The 16,379-nt window shown below is 46.3% G+C and overlaps 1 protein-coding gene across 2 annotated transcripts in view; it reads left to right on the forward strand.

Annotated features, from left to right (window-relative positions):
- The window catches only part of LOC306830374 (calsyntenin-2-like), a 250,424-nt gene that overhangs the window by 108,315 nt on the left and 125,730 nt on the right, over window positions 1-16,379 (forward strand). For both annotated transcript variants that reach the window (XM_079353806.1, XM_079353805.1), the window contains exon 2: window positions 4,977-5,099. In XM_079353806.1, coding sequence (XP_079209932.1) covers window positions 4,977-5,099 — 123 coding nt within the window. The remainder of the gene's footprint in view (window positions 1-4,976; window positions 5,100-16,379) is intronic.

A 16,379-nucleotide genomic window follows, 5' to 3' on the forward strand; every position in this document is an offset into this window, starting at 1 on the left:
CCTCCTCCTCCTCCCCCCTCCTCCTCCTCCTCCTCCCCGGGGCCTGTTAAGATTGCAGCACCCGCCCGTTTAGAGGTTTCACCCGCCAGCACATTTACTGTGGCACACTGTTGCCCGGTCAGAGATTAATCAGCCGTTATAGCGCCTCTGCCATCCTCACAGCCTCAAGTCAAATCTGCGACACTCAACTTAATTGGCAGTGAAATGGCAGAGGGAGATGGTCCTGCTGACCGGCAGCCAGCAGTAAAGGGCAGCCGGGCTCCGGCGTTCACCTCTCAGCCGTCACACAACCCGATTATATTAGCCCGTGCAGGTCGGATAACTGCATCCCTCCACCTCTGTAATTAATTTGATTTGAGGAACAAAAAAAACAAAACAAACACAACAATCGTGTATAAGCAGCTGCGGCTGTTTGTTAAGACATGACACGCAGAGAATGGAGGGTTTGATTTCTGCTCGGCTTGCCCTCGAAGTATTGAACATCTCTTGCATCTTTCTTTGTCATTTTAAGCCAATTTCTTTTTTTCAGGTTTTCATATCGACGTCGGCCAATTTAAAAAGAGGGGTCTTTGCCTTCTATTTACTGAGTGCTTTTAGTCACCAACAAAGGTGTTTGCTTTTAAAGATTGGAGTCGCCTGGAGGGCAGCTCAGGTCTTTTTTATATTGGTTGGGGTATTTTTAGGTGTGTGTGTGTGTGTGTGTGTGTGTGTGTGTGTGTGTGTGTGTGTGTGTAGACTTTCTCAAGAAGCCCACCAGAACTCCTCCTCCAGACTCTCCAAAGACTCGATGCTGAGTCGCAGGTGCGCACTCAGCGGTGTGATGATAGTGCACATCAGCTTGAAGACTTTCAGCAAAGAGAACAACTTCTTTCTAACTCGTAACCGCAGAGTGCTCTGCAGACAAATTTAGCCGAGCAGGGTGTCATGTTCCCTTCGTATTGATCGCAGGATTAACCGTGTTTAGTTTTGATTCAAGTTGCCATGGAGGAGTATGTAGCTAATCACTTAGTGTCAAGGCATTAAGGTTCGCAGCCTTGGGCTTCGATCGTGTTAAGCGTCTGCAATGCTTCCCCTGGGAATCCCTGGACCTGATGGTCGGGCTCCTTCATCCCTCCACCTATCACGCCCCCCACCCGTGATGGCCCTTCTGCAACCTCCCGCCATATTTGGAGCGCCTCCATCCATTCTGTGTTAATGACTCAAGGGCATGTCTCCATCTGTCAATACCTGGACCCCCATTCTATTAAGTCAGCAGCAAAGTATTTCACCGTCAGTGATTGGATGTGCTGCAGACGTGCGTCGGGGGTGGGGTTGACATGTGGGTGGCACCCCATCAAGACACTGCAGCGATTACTGGAGGTGGACGCTCCTTTAATGCCCTCATCACTCCTACTGAAAAAGCATTCCATCGCCCACACACACACACACACACACACACACACACACACACACACACACACACACAGAAAAGTTGAATGGGTTTGAGACATCATTAACCGGCAATGGTGTGCCAGTCTGACTGATGGGAGGATGCACTCCATCTTGTGTAGCGCTGATATCACAAAGGTCATCATCGGTCTAAATTGTGATGTTCTGTTGCCTGCCTCTTCTGTTCTTTGTGTTTTATATCACCTGGCGAAAGAGAACCCCCCCCCCTTTTTTTACGGCCATTTTAAAGCGTCGCAGATGGATCAGCATGTCCTCGCAGAGACCATGCAGAGGAAGGCCGACCTCTGAGCCCGGAGTGAAAGCTAACGTTTTGTTGGCCTCCTGGTGTAGCGAGCTGTTAGCCCAGGTGGAACATTTCCTTTCCTCGTGTTGCTTTTGGGACAGATTGGAGAATACATTGTGTAAAACATAACTCTGAGTAATGTCATCATGATGGATGTGAGGGAGATAAGCGACACAGAGACCAACAGCCTGATTTAGACACCCAACAAACGACCTGAGATATCCAGCTGTGCAGTACGCTAACGACCTGACCAAGACCTTTAGGCTGACGTGCCGTCGTTCGCCCTTTTTCCATTCCACCTTAAACTCTCTCCTCCTCACAGAAGAGACCCTCCTCTCAGTCTGCAGAGGTTTAAACTCTGCATTCAGAAGATGCTGAGGGGCTTCCAGGACAGCCTTCTGATTGGCTCTAATTTGAAAAACATGGCCAAGGTCTGAGATCAAAGACCTCTCAGTATGTTTTTATTTTTATTTTTATTTTTAGCAATGCAGTAATAAAAAGTACGGTCTAAACCTGGACCAGATATAAAGTGTGTTTATTTACCTCTAAATAAGAAATGACTCTACACAAATACGACCAATGAATTGATTGATTGATTGACAGACTGTGTTTCACCACTTTAGCTTGCACAGGTTGTTTTTCCTGCACGCTGAAATAAAAGTGGACAAAACAACTGGGACTACAAAAACACAAACAAGAACTCTCACAGTCATGAAATCAGGTCCCTTGCCTTCAGATTCTCCATTTGTATGCACAAACTGTAAAAAGGAGATTCAGGGCAGCCCTGCAGGCATCAAGGATCTGAAGGTCAAAAGGCTCCTGAGCTCTGAGATTGACTGAATCTGAAGTTGAGGACAGGTCCCTTTGATTTCTCTTGTATGACACATGTATGGAGGTTGTGCTTTGCTTTTGTATTCGCTTCCAAATTAGTGATGGGAACTCTGGCTGTTTTTTCCAGATCAGTTCGCGTGACTCAACAAAAACCAATGCTACGACCCTTTGGTGCCATTTTGACTTTAATTAAGTCCTTTGTAATCTGTCGATGACACAGCGACGAGGACTCGACATAACCATCAGGCTCTCAGGGGTGGGGGTCTTCAAAGCCCCGCCTACCTTCTCTGCTCCAATCAGATCCAGAGCATTCAGGAGCAGAATCTAAAGTTAGAAGGAGAACATACTGGCTGCTGCATTGTTGTCAGAGAAGCTTCAACACAGCAGGTTTCCTTCATGTCTGATGTAGTTAGGTCAGCTGGTACTTCTGTGTTCTTTAACACTCCATTAAAATGTGACACATAAACATTTCTCCTCCAGATTCCTGTTCAACAGTGTCGGGCAAGATATTCATTTGCGTGACAACATGATTTGGCATTCAAAGACTGAAAATCAGAATCATTTTACCCGTCAGTGTTGCAGCTGACTCATTCATATTTATCACGTGGTGATAGACTAATGTGCTCCCATCTCTGCGGCCCTGTAAATGATCTCCTCCGACTCCATCAGGGATGTTAGTCGTGCTGTCTGGACCGACACTCATGAATATGCATCCCTGCAGGGTTAACGTGTATTTCTCAGGTCCCACCAGCTTCTCGTGGTTAACCAGTCCTCATTACACAGCTTGTTGTAGACTCTTATCTGACAAATATAAATGCATGAAAAACAGACGACTTAGATTCAGCAGCAGCAGCACAACTCTCTTCATATCAATCAGATGAAGTCACAGAGGTGAACCCTGTCAGCAACATGTTTTATACATCTACATTTCATCTTTAAAGCTTTTGTGAAATGTCCCCATGCTCCACACCTTGCCCGACTGGCTCTGTTTCTGGAACATGAGCGCGACTGTACTCACATCACAGGAGAACGACGAGGTCATGCTGCAATAAAGAGGAAAAAACGTGCTTGATTCATGTTTATTTGGTGCCTCTTTATATGTACTGTTAATAGAGATGATGGAAAATACGAGCGTGTGTCTGCACATGCATTTCCTTGTCTTACTTCCTGTCCAGGTCCTTCTGTTGTGTCCAACTTAACTTTAGCTTGCAGCGAGCTCCGTGGGGGAAAAGGGCTCTCGGGGTATTTGAAACAGACGCTCCAGAGATGGACCCCGGCACTCTCAGTGGAAACAGAATCGTTGACTATCGTGGTAGCGGAGGGTGCCGTAGTGCGCGGCGCTGACTGACCGCATACACCCGGAGTATTTTGAAATTGGAAGTGTGGAAAACTCCCACCCCCAAAACAGGTCAAAGTCTCTGTTCAGTGAAATCCAGTCCGATCTCCTGGAGGCTTGTTTGGGGACTCTTTGATTTAAAGCCATGTGGAGCCATTCGGATTTAAAACGCTGTGCGAACACGTACAAAAGTACACAAAGGAACTGCTCCTTCACACCAGAAGACAAAGTCCTCTTTGTGTTCTCCCAGCATACAGTATGACAGGTGAGGATGTTGCCCTGGCTGTGATGTTTAGAAAATACAAACGTTAAAATTTAAAGTGGCTTTTACTGACATTCTGTAAAAAATGAAATTGGTCTGCAATGACTGCTTGATTGGCACTTAGAGTCCACTTTCTCTCCCTCTGAATGGAGAGTAATTATCGCCCATGCTCTTTATTTCCACATTAAGGCGATGATTTTTCGAGGCGACGTGTCTCAGCGGGGGGCGGGCGGGAGGGGGGGGGGCTGTCTTTGTGTCATTTTAAATGCAACTACTTGAACTTAAAAATGACTCAATGTAGTGTGTGCCTCTCTCTGGTGCAGTTAAAAAGCACTTTGAAGAACCACAGAAGTCCATGTCTTTTCTCTTTCACCTGTCACCACAACATGGTCAACAAATGGCGAGTTGGTCGGCAAGCTGCCACTCAGGCCCCAGGAGGCCGTGACTCCATTATCGGCCTTAATGAGGCCTTCTGCTCGTGAACTTTAGTTTTGACTCGGCCGTGGATACAGTGTTCTGCGGGCAGCTCAGCGGTGGTCATTGATCACGCGTGGCACGGCGCTTTGAAACCTGCGGGAATGTTTGATGGAAGAAAACAAGAAAAGAGGCAGCGGGAGAGATTATCCACGTGAGAATGTCGTACAGAAGCTTAGGCTGGAGGAGGTTCGCCATGAAACTAGGAAACAACAAATGTATTCGTGTGTGTGTGTGTGTGTGTGTGTGTGCACATTGATGTTAAAGGGTTTATACGAGTTGTACATCCTTGCATGTGAGTAGCTCACTGATGTCCTTCCCTTTGCTTTCTGTCTCTGCAGTGAACAAACACAAGCCGTGGATCGAGACGTCGTACCATGGCGTGATCACTGAGAACACTGACGTCGTCCTGCTGGACCCGCCTCTGGTGGCCCTGGACAAAGACGCCCCGATCCCCTACGCAGGTATGCTACTTTTTTTTTATAGCTATGAATAAAAATGCTCCAATTTGAGGCAGCCAACGATGACTTAGGTGTTAATCTGCACAGGGAAGCATAGCTGCCGGATATACTTACACCAAGGACTTAAAGCATATGAGGCTGTCATGTGTTATCACTGTGAAGGGGCTTAAATTGGCTTCATGCACTGTAACTGCGGCTTTACTGCTTTTTTTTTTTTTTTTTGAAGAGTAAACTCTCCTCTGCACCCACATACAGCAGGTACAACATGCCACGTTCGTATTTCATATTTATTTGATTGTTGAAAGTGACCCAAATGAAATGAACCCCATCACAGTCACAAAAGATGTTACAAAAAAAAAAAAAAAAAACCCAAAAGAAATAAATATAAAATGAAATCAAACCGGATTAGATGCTTCCCACTTTGTGACCGTTCCAGCTCGGCTAAAGGGTGCCAGCTCTTGTGGGAGGACATTAGCTGGAGGCGGTTGGCGAGTCCAGCCACCCCATCTTCCGCCAGGGTGCTAATGTGGCCAAGGCCGTAGCATTTGGGGCTGCTGCTCTGGACTGGAGCCCCCCGGTCCGAGGCCCTCGAGCCGGGCTGATGAATGGATGGAGGGAGAGGGGAGTGTGTGTGTGTTCAGGATTGCATGTGTATATGGTTAGTAAAACATTTGTCATTGTTTGCCTCTGTGTGTTGGTGTGTGTGTTTGTGCTGTGGCATGGCCTGAGGGGGCTCAGTGTAATGGCCACCCTACAGGGAGAAAGAGAGAAAATGATGAGATAGAAGGGAGCTGGCCGACCAGCATATTGTCCTCTGGCTCTCGATAGACTGACAACCACACAACACATACACACTCACACCCACACACACACGCAGCAGGGAGAGCATGTGGGTGTCCCTGGATTTTATAAGTCAGGGTACCGAGAGTGATTGCTCACCAAATGATTAATAAGCAAGAACATTAACATCACAGATCTGTCTCGCAGCAGACTACCGCTCTTTATTCCTGCTATCAGTTCTCATTTCTCACTTCCCTCTCATCACCACTTCCCACATATTTCTTTTGTATTTCACCATCCTCCCTCTGGACCTTTGAGTTACCCCAGCAAACCCCCCCCCCCCCCCCCCCCCCCCCCCCCCCCCACACACACACACACAGAAGATGATGCAGCACTCACTCTTCAGCACTCTTCAACAGTTCAAGGCTGAGTTAGTTATCCTGCTTCCTTCCTGCAACAAACAGCTGGGCGGGGTGACAGACCCCTGGCAGCGCAGGTAGCTTAAATGAAGCATCATTAATGAGGGCAGCCAGGTTTAGATTACATCTAAGGATGGTTTCACACTCTGGACCTGGGCCCTGATCCGGCCCTGGTCCAGTTCATTTGACATGAGCGTCTGCTAAAGTCATGTCTTGATCCCTCTCGACACCGATATATCAGTGAACTACATTTTTCCGTCGCCCTGTCTCGAAATCATTTTTGTCAGCGACTGAAACTCGACAAGTTGTAGAAATCTAAAATATTTTCATCGCTGCCTGATCAAGTGGCGCCTGAACTCTGCAGCGCTGCATGAAAAGCGAGTCTATCCCAGAAGTCTATTATGTTATTAAGTTGAAGTGGTTGATTTAGAAGAATTCTACCACTGCACCGAGTGTGCTTATAAAGTGCGGGGTTACACGGGTTAATGTGCAGGGGCTGTGATGAGCGCGGTTGTTTGACACAGGTTAACTGGATGTCAGTCAGTGTTGGTTTATCGAGTGCACAGCATGCACAGACACGGACACGTTTCTATTCACGTGTCAGTCCTCCCTTCACCGGCTCGTCCGGCCCGCGGCGTTTCACTTAACACCAAATCTCACCGGTAAAAAACAAACGCTGCTCAGTCAACATCAGTTTGGACAGCTTCACAAAGCCTCTCTTTGCCAATCTGACACACGTCAACACACTCAGCTCTCGCTCCGTTGTCATTAAAGATTGCTGCTTGGGTCTCCCAGCTTGTTGTTCTTGTACAATAACACTGTAGCATTCAGCATGTAAATGTTGTCTTTTGACTTCTTTTATTATTCTTTCTTCTGCACAAATAAATACAGTCAGGTGACAAAAGTAGGAGAATGCAAAGACACGCTCGCTCTGGGAGCTGGCAGGAAGTGATGGATGAGTAGAAAAAGAGACAGGACAGAGAGTTCAGGGCTTAACAAATGGAAAATGTCAAGCAAGCCGAAAAGTCAGAATCTGAAATGCTTCCGTTTTTTTAATCCCCGGAGAGAAGTTTTGTCATCGCTGTGGCTTTTCCAAAAAACACAAAATGTACAGATTCTGTCACACTCACCTGTTGGAATCACATCCAATCACTGAACTGGATCCACTCCTGAACTCACCTGCTGCGCTCTCATTGGCTGAAGGAAACACACCAGCTCCGCCCAGAAACATCCTGAGTCAACCAAAACAAACCAGAAGAGTAAAATCAGAGGACAGAGTCTCTGCAGACACAGTCACACATGTACGGAGGCCCAGAAAGGACAATGGAGCAGTTTCACTTTAGGATCAGTCTGAGTTTTATTTTGTAGGAGACAGCTGCTGACTTTACCTTCAAGCCTTCAATGATTGAAGGATGATCTCCAACAGTTTTATCATTTCCATTAAGAAAAAAAAAGGCTAAAATGTAAAGCCCCGTTCTGATCTCTAGATGTGGCGTACAAAATGATCTCATCACCCGTCAAAGTGTATAAATGGAAGCTAAAAGTCACTTAAAATCAGAGCGTGTCGCTGCAGGAGAATACTGATGAAAAGTTAAAGAAGAGGCTTTCTGATGAGGGACGCTTTGCGCCTTCTCAATCTCATTTCATGTGCTGGATGGAAATTTCACGGAGGCCAGGGGGCTGCTTTTAATAAGGCGACTATATATATATAAAAAAAATAAAAAATGTTTCCAGCAGGTGCTGCTGTTTCAATTCCCTTAAAAGCCTCTACTTCAAAGTAGCAGTTAAAAACCCTGATTATATAAAATACGATTAAAATGTCTCTTTTTAAGGACAGAGAGTCTGTGTTACAAGAAAAGGCTCTCAGGCGTCTTTGGTCCACGTGTGCGTTCTCCTCAGATCTAAATCCAGCCCATCCTTCCTCCTCCTCTCCTGACCTGGAACAATCTCTCTCTCTCTCTCTCTCTCTCTCGTCCCTTTTATGTGTAATAACACTCATTTTTTCATCTTTTTTTTTTTTTTTCAAATAATATCCACCTGTCGGATTTCATCCAGCTCCAGTGCGTTCAGGGGGTTGGAGTGGTGCCCTTTACCATCTCTGAGACTCGACGCTGCCCACAGCACATGCACCATTTTCCCACTGAATGATGACAGCTCTTTCTTTTCACAGATAGTTCCGTCTAATTAGCTCTATTTTTGACTCAGAGCATGAAGGACAGAAAATGAAGCAGACGGACATAACAGTAGCAGACTTTTTGATGTTACACAGGGACACTTCGTGCAAACGTGCTTTTACAGATTCACTGACAAGCCAAGGTAACCCCATGCAAGACGTGCCTCAGACTGCTTGGCGACAATGGAGCCATCATTCTGCCATTGTTCACATTCTCATTTATTAATGAAGTACTGAAATGCAATCTGCTTCCTCACTGAACCATAAAGATGAGGGAAATCGTCTTTGTAATGAGATTTCTTTTCTGGGCTTTTAGCTTCTTTTTTTTCTTTTTTTTGTCTTCTGATGAGTTACAGACGCGGCAGAAAGGAGGCGAGCTGAGTTAGCGCTGCAATTCACTAAAAGGGAGGCAAAAAAACACAGATGATGTCACACTTGAACTTCAAACTGCTGATTGGCCAAACTGAATCCTCCTCCAGCGACACACCTCCAACTTCTCTCCCCGCGAATTTTCACAAAGGAGTTATCAGTTTGAACGCACTGAGCGCAAACAAAATTGTCCTCATCTTAAACTGCGTTGTTGTGTTAGCATGCTAACGTTAGCGCTCTTTAGCTAGCTGTTAGCTTCATGTAAACTGACACAGAATGAGCTAAAAACTCTTCATCCAAATAATCAGTGAGTTTCTTCTTCTGGACTCAAACAGCTTTTATACACAAGGGGAGGAGCCGGCCGTGTAAACACAGCTCTAACAACAACACAGCCAGCAGGACTCCAGCTTCCCCCTCACTGGAGACAGTCAGGACTCACACACACATTCACACACAGAGAGAGAGACTGGATTTCTGCATTCATGTGTAAAATGTTGCACAGTCTTCCGTTTAAACTGAGGAGTTTGCTGCTTTTGAGATCGGATTGGACGCTGGTGTGCAATGCTCTGTCCTCCTCTTCGCTCTGTCCACGTCTGAAGCGGGAACATTTGGTTATGTTGACTTGTTGACTCGACGAGCTGTTGTGGAATTAACAGATCTAAATTTGGTTTCTGCAGATTAACAATGTTTCTCACTTTTAAGCCTTTTTTTCCCCTTCAGTAAAAACAATCCTTGTCCAACAGGAACAGGTGGACAGGGCCTGCTGTTTCCTGAGTGTGACTATGTGGAATTGTTGCTTTCCACTTGGAGTCAGAGTGGCGTGTTAAACAGTGAGTCCGCAGCGATGCCGACAAACTGAACAGGTGTAACACACTGTGTAACATGGTTGGTCCTGACAGACGCTGCGTGCATTAAAGCTCTGCATTATCACGTAAACACTGTAAAATCAGACATAAATAGCAGGATCATTCAGATGTAAATTACAAAAGGTCAACATGATAGATCTGATGGATAATTTACGAGTCGTTTGTTTGAAGTTTTACTTTTACAGAAGTGTCACACTGTCACATTATCAGACATACTTATCGTGTTAAAACCTCGGTGTGTCTCCTCTGGCTGCGGGGCTAAAGGAACATTAGCTAACGGAAGTCCAAACGGATAAAATAGGAGGTTAAACAAAGTCCAGTCACAGTGGGATCGGCAGAGAGAGAGTGAGACAAACAGGTATAAGAGTTCACATTACAGTCAGGATTCCGACAGAGATGGACTGAGCTCAACATTTTGAAGAGTGTTTTCCAGGCCTGGGCTGTTCGTAGTGGATAAACTCATGATAAGTCAAAGTTATACCAAATCCCTCCTTGGCATACATTAAATGATCCAATGAATCCACGAATGTTGGTGAAATCTGGAGCGATAGAGAGGCATGTCTTAGCTGCTGTGGAAGGTCATTCGTTCATTTTGGTTTGACTTCCAGCAGAGACGAAACAAACAAGTCCTTCCTTTACTACTTTAAACAGCACGAGTGGCTGAAACATTAACTACGGAGTCCCCGAGGGGACATGGGCAGGCAAATTAAGAATATGTTTCTGATGCTCAGCAAGGGCAGAAGCTTTTCTAGAGCTCAGGAAATGTTCCCATCATGTAGTTTCTCGTGTGCACCAGAGCGGCTACCTCTGGTGTTAATGCTGAAGCCAATTCTGAAAATCCACCTGCAGTTCCTGGAGTGTCCACTAGAGGCTGGCTGCAGCAGCACAGGAAGTCACATACACACCCATTCAAAAAGCCTGTTTTTACAGCAGACATGAACATGTTTACAGCCTGCTTCAAAAAACCAAATAGGTGTGATTAGCTCATGTCTCCATCCACACACACTGTACGGGGGGAATGTTTTGATGACTCAGCAGTTTTGATTGGAGTTGATCAGAGTTATTCACAATAAGGCATGTAGCTGAGCTGATTGACAGGTGGGCGCCGTGTAACGGTTTGTCAGGAGGTTTAAAACCCGCCTCAGCTCTCAGCTGTCGTTAGCTTGACTCAAAGTTAGCCTGAGACAGCATTTCCAGCACGGAGACCGCCATCCATGGGACTCCAGCGCCCCCTGCAGGGACACACAGGGGGACTCCAGCGCCCCCCGCAGGGACACACGGGGGACTCCAGCGCCCCCTGCAGGAACACACAGTGGTGACGTGGCTCTGCCCATTAATATCCACAGTCTGTGTGTGCCTGATTATTGTTTTTATGTCTCGTCAGAGTCCCTGCAGTCTACAGATTTATCCCTGTGTCCTGAATTGTATTTTGCTTTGGTAACATAAAACCATTCAGGGATAAAATTAGAATTGGACTAATGGTGCTTTACATTTTCCAGAGAATTGGACTGTGTGCGAAAAGTAAAATTAAATTATAGTTCAAATTAATGTAATAAATGTTTTCTTTCCCACGACAGAGTGCTTTACAGAGTGCGCTGTGTCGCGTGTGATGTATATTTAACCGCCAACAACACGTATCCCGCTCTTTATTTTATGGGCTTCAAGTGGATCAACGTTCACAAGTCGCACAGTGTGGCTTTGAGCAGTGTTTCTGTGCATCTATCCGGTTCACTCCCCCAGCACTCTGTGCACTAACTCATCGAGATCTCTTCTATTTTAAAGGCAGCGCAAGGTGGGAAAGTACCTGCCACATGCTGTTTAACATGTGTCACAGCATCTGTGTTAATAATACAAGTAAAAGTACCGTGTGATCAGGAAGCACGAGGTTGTGCATTTGACAGGCTGCATGACACCTGTGACATATTTTCAGGAGTGCATTATATTTGGAAACGTGTATTTGTTGATGATTAGCATTCGAGCCTCAAGGCCTCCAATTTAAGTGTCAGCAGACTGTCAGCATGCGCTCCTCCCGGGATGCAAACACACAAGTCAGAGAAGTGAAAGTCTGCTCCATGCACGTCCTCACAGTCAGATAGAGAGGAGGATGTGGTTTGGAAAATCACCCCCCCCCCTCAAGTTCAACTCTCTGAGAGCTCGATCCTTGTTTTAGCAGTAAGCAGTCAATATCACACTCATCACTTGCCAGAGCATCTCTGCTGAGCCTCAAAGACTGTCACGTTGCTTTTGATTTAAAACCTAAATTTCGAGGTTCATCCCGTCTATCCTTGAATACTTGTTTTATGGGTACAAAATCTCCTGTCTGGCTGCCGTTCTTATCTCCGACTCCTTCCAATCTGACTTTTATGTCCTCTGTCTCTTTTCTGAAGAGGAACTCCCTTTTTTCTTTCAAAATTTGACGGCTTCCTCTTTGCTTTTAATCCCCCTTCCTACTATCTTTTTTTTTTCCCCTCATCTGTCGTTTTTTTTTTTTTTTTTTTTATCTCACCTACTTCTCCCTCCTCTTTGCTGCTGCAGAGACATCCAGAATACACACATGCCTCGGACAAAGTGTGTGCATGAGAGGGTTCCGACTTAAAGGTTCTCACTTTAAACTATGTGGCTGAACGGTGCTGCAGCGGTTAGACTCGGTGTGAATGTGAGTGTGGCTGGTTGTCTGTCCGTATGTCAGCGCTGTGATTGGCTGGTGAACAGTCCAGGGTGTGACCCCATGTCTAGGATCGGCTCCAGCCCTCTACACACTATGAACAAACTGCAAGAATCCCAAGATGCTCTCCTCAGTTAAAGACTTTAAAAAAAAGGATTTCTTTCTTTTGCATCATTTTTGCGCACACTTCAATATTTCTTCAAAATCATCCCGATGACCAAACAAGCAAACGACTGCTGTCGCCCAGGAGAGCATGCAGAAATATACATGTCTGTGAAAAGTCTCCTTTTTGATTGAAGTGACATCAGAGCTTGGATTTATCAGTAATCCCCTCCGCACACTCGGAGGGACGGCCTGGTGTTCTGATGTTATTAGAGCATGAGTCCACCAAACATCTAACAGGTCTAATCCTCTGACCGTGAGATCATCTGCTGCCTTCCCTACTGTCCTTTCATGTTCAATGGATTTCTTTGTCATAATCCAGATCAGGAATTTGGGATTTATGCTCCTCCATCGACTCGAATGGGATTTGAAAAACATTTGGACAGTCACCTCATCAAGAGACAGAACTCTAACTGTGATTAAGTTCTCCTCCTCACGGCACGATGACACAAGCTGCGCTGCTGTTTTCCTTTTTCTCTGCATGTTGTAACGGTTGTGATTATGGAATGTACCTTTAACAATGTGTATACTGTGTCGCTTAGTGGCGACGTCATCAAGCAGTGCCTGTGCTACCTGCTCCTCGTGGAACGATGCGCACACTACGCTGGTCGGACGTATTATTTTTCGCTCCTGTTTTCTTTATTTTATAGAACAACAATGATGGTCAAATATGGCACTATTTTGTTCATGTATGAAACGATAGTAGCCGTACAACCGGGCTTGATAAGGTTGGAGTGTTTATTTAAATAAACGACAAGCATTGAAATCCCCGTATAGTGTGGACGTGAGTTTTTGCCTGCCGTTTTCCTCCACTCTCCACGGCCTTAACAGAGCAATGGACCCAAAATCATCACAAATGGCGCCCGAACAACTTTTCCTTGGACCTTTCATCAACGACCAGTGCAAGTATTCGAAGTGAACATTTTTTTCACCATTCTTTTTTCGCCGTTTTGGACTGTATTAAGCTTGGCCGCGCTTTTCGGCGACATCAAAGTCACAAGCGGGTACGCGCGCGGGAGTGTCGCAGCGCGTACGGACAGAGAGTCGGCTTCAGACGGAACGCTCCACGTTTCCCGGACTTTTGGAGTTTCGGTGTACAGAGTTTCCCTCCGGCAGCTACGGTAGGCGACCCGGTGGACGCGGCGACGGCTCCCGGTTTGCTGTTACTGAGTGCTTCGTCCCTGGCTGTACGTGAAGGCTCCTCGGATCCCCAAAGACGTGTTTTTCTCCTCCCCAGCGCCTGCCACTCTCCTGCTCTTTTCCCCCCCGTGGATTTCCGTCACTCATGCCCGGACTGTTTCTGTGGAGCTGACGTGATCGGTTGGGTAAAGTATACTAACTGGAATAATTACTAACAAATAAAGGAGAAAAGAAAGAAGAAACACAGCATTGATAGACTGAAACCGTAGTTATCGCCTCTTACAAGTGTGTGAAAATAACTATTCAGACTGTGGTTGGCATAACTTATTTGTGAATAACACTTTATTCATAATCTATATTTCAGTGATTTCATTCAGTATTTACAAGAGAAGTGTTTTCCTGCTGTTTATGCCATTTCTAATTTTTCTCTTGTATTTCTGGTGTGTTTTCAGTGAAAAATATTTTCTCTACGAGTGATTTAAAGGAGTACACTGTCTAATGTCTATACCTTATCGCAGTATTTGCTACACTGTGTGGTTTAGTAGACCCGAGCTACATTTATAATTATATGAATCACTTTTGGAAGTTAACTAATATTTGTCTCTAAAAAAAAAAAAAAAAAAAAAAACACATACAATGGCGACCCATCCTGACTTAACTGACTGCGACGTTCACGTTGACTTTATGCCCCTCCCACCTCGAGCCACTCGGAGTCTGCCCACTGCTGACCTTGAGCTGGAGGTGAAGAGTCTGCAAGCCGAGGTGGAGATGCTTCAGATGTGTCTGCATGATTCTCTTGAGCTACAGAAAAGTATCTTACGGCAATGGGACCAAAGCAACAAGGCAGGCCTCAAAGCCCCCTCTGCTCAGCCCGCTAATCTTGTCCCAATGTCCGCTTCAACCCCACATGCACCTGATTCTTCCTACATAAGACCTCAGTATTCTGACATGATGGCTCCCGATCGCACTCCAGCTGTTACACCTGCTTCACGCCTTCAGTCAAATTCTCTTGAAATCAACAATACTACAAGAGTTCTTGCAGCCGCGCTGCATCAGGCAAAAATTGAGCCTCCTGTGTTCACTGGTGATGGTGTAATTCATCCGGAAGACTGGCTACAATCTGTCAATACATACAGGTCTTCCCTCGACTTAACAGATATTCAGATCCTCAGGGAACTACCACGCTTCCTAGCTAAAGAGCCGAAGAAGTGGTTCAGCGTGCTCAAAACTCATGTTTGTACCTGGAACGACTTCTGTGAACTGTTCAGGATGGTCTTCCTACCCGCTGACAATCAGGAGCGTATCTTGAGAGGTATCCTAGATCGCATCCAAAGGCCTGAGGAACCCCTCCCCACGTTCATTGCCCATATGCTCAGCGAGTTTAAGAAACTTAGGAGTCCACCATCAGAGCTCGAACAAATTGAACTGATCTGTAAACACACTCTCGAAAAGTACAGAGTCGCGCTTTATGGCGCATCTGTCAAATCAGGCATTGAGCTAATGCTGCGAGCACATGAACTTCACTCTGTCCTCGGCCCTAACCCTCCTCAGCCACCCCGTGCTAAAGTGAAAAATATGCCCGATAGAGAAACTTATTGCTTCAAATGTTCCATGCCGGGTTTTACTTCCCGCACCTGCCCTAACTGTTCCACAGGCCCCCAGAGACCCCCACAGTCACCTAGGTCCACAGTTGAGCTATCACAAAACCCACCTCTAGACTCTAGTCCCCACTTGGATGCTGTGAGAGCTGAAAACGGATATGCTGTGGCAGAGGCAAGGCCATTCACTAGGAAGCAGGAAAACTTCCAGGGGGGGAGGACATTTCGCAGAGGCAACCCTCCCCCCAGTCGCTAACCCCGCCTCCCCCTCCATCGCCCGCCCCAAATGATCAACCTGTGCTCGGTCACGTGGAAGATGAAACTTCAGAGTCATTATGGAACACCCCACTTAAGGCGAAGGTGTGTTTTAAAGGGGCAGCGATAGAAGCCACTTTCGACACAGGTGCCTCACTCTCAGCTGTGAGAGCAGACTTAGTCCACGAAAATATTCAGAACGGATCCTACACTAACACATGGTCAGGCCCGCCAATCCGGCTCGCAAACAGCGCACCCTGCAACCCATCAGGGGTCACCTGGCTAACAATCGGGTTTATGGGCAAACGTTTCTATCAGCGGTTTGTTATAATCCCTGGACTCTCCTCTCCCCTAGTTATGGGAATGGACTTTATGAAACGTGCATCAATCACCATACATGTACCTACTAGAACTGTGCTCAGGGGTGACGACTCACTCTGCCTTGATGACTTTGTTGAAGATGGACTAGATGCAACATGTCTGTCAAATGAAATCATGATGTGTCTCGATTCTCCACAACCTGCCCTTCGTGATAAGGTAGACCAAGCAAACTTAGTGGAGAACGAGAAAACAGAGCTGTTAAAGCTGCTTGAAGACTACAGTGATCTGTTCGATGGTCGCCTCGGCCGCACCTCCCTCACTGAACATGTCATTGTCACCGGAGATGCAAAGCCTGTCAACCTTCCCCCTTATCGCACCTCTCCTGCTAAGAAACGGATAATTGAGGAACAAGTTCAAATGATGCTACAGGAAGGCATCATCGAGCCAGCATCAGGGCCCTGGGCCGCTCCTGTGGTCATAGTGAACAGGCCCCCTCGCGACCCACGGTTCTGTGTAGACTTTCGGGGTCTCAACC

This window comes from Symphodus melops (assembly GCF_947650265.1).
Source record: "Symphodus melops genome assembly, chromosome: 10".
NCBI classification, from domain to species: domain Eukaryota; kingdom Metazoa; phylum Chordata; class Actinopteri; order Labriformes; family Labridae; genus Symphodus; species Symphodus melops.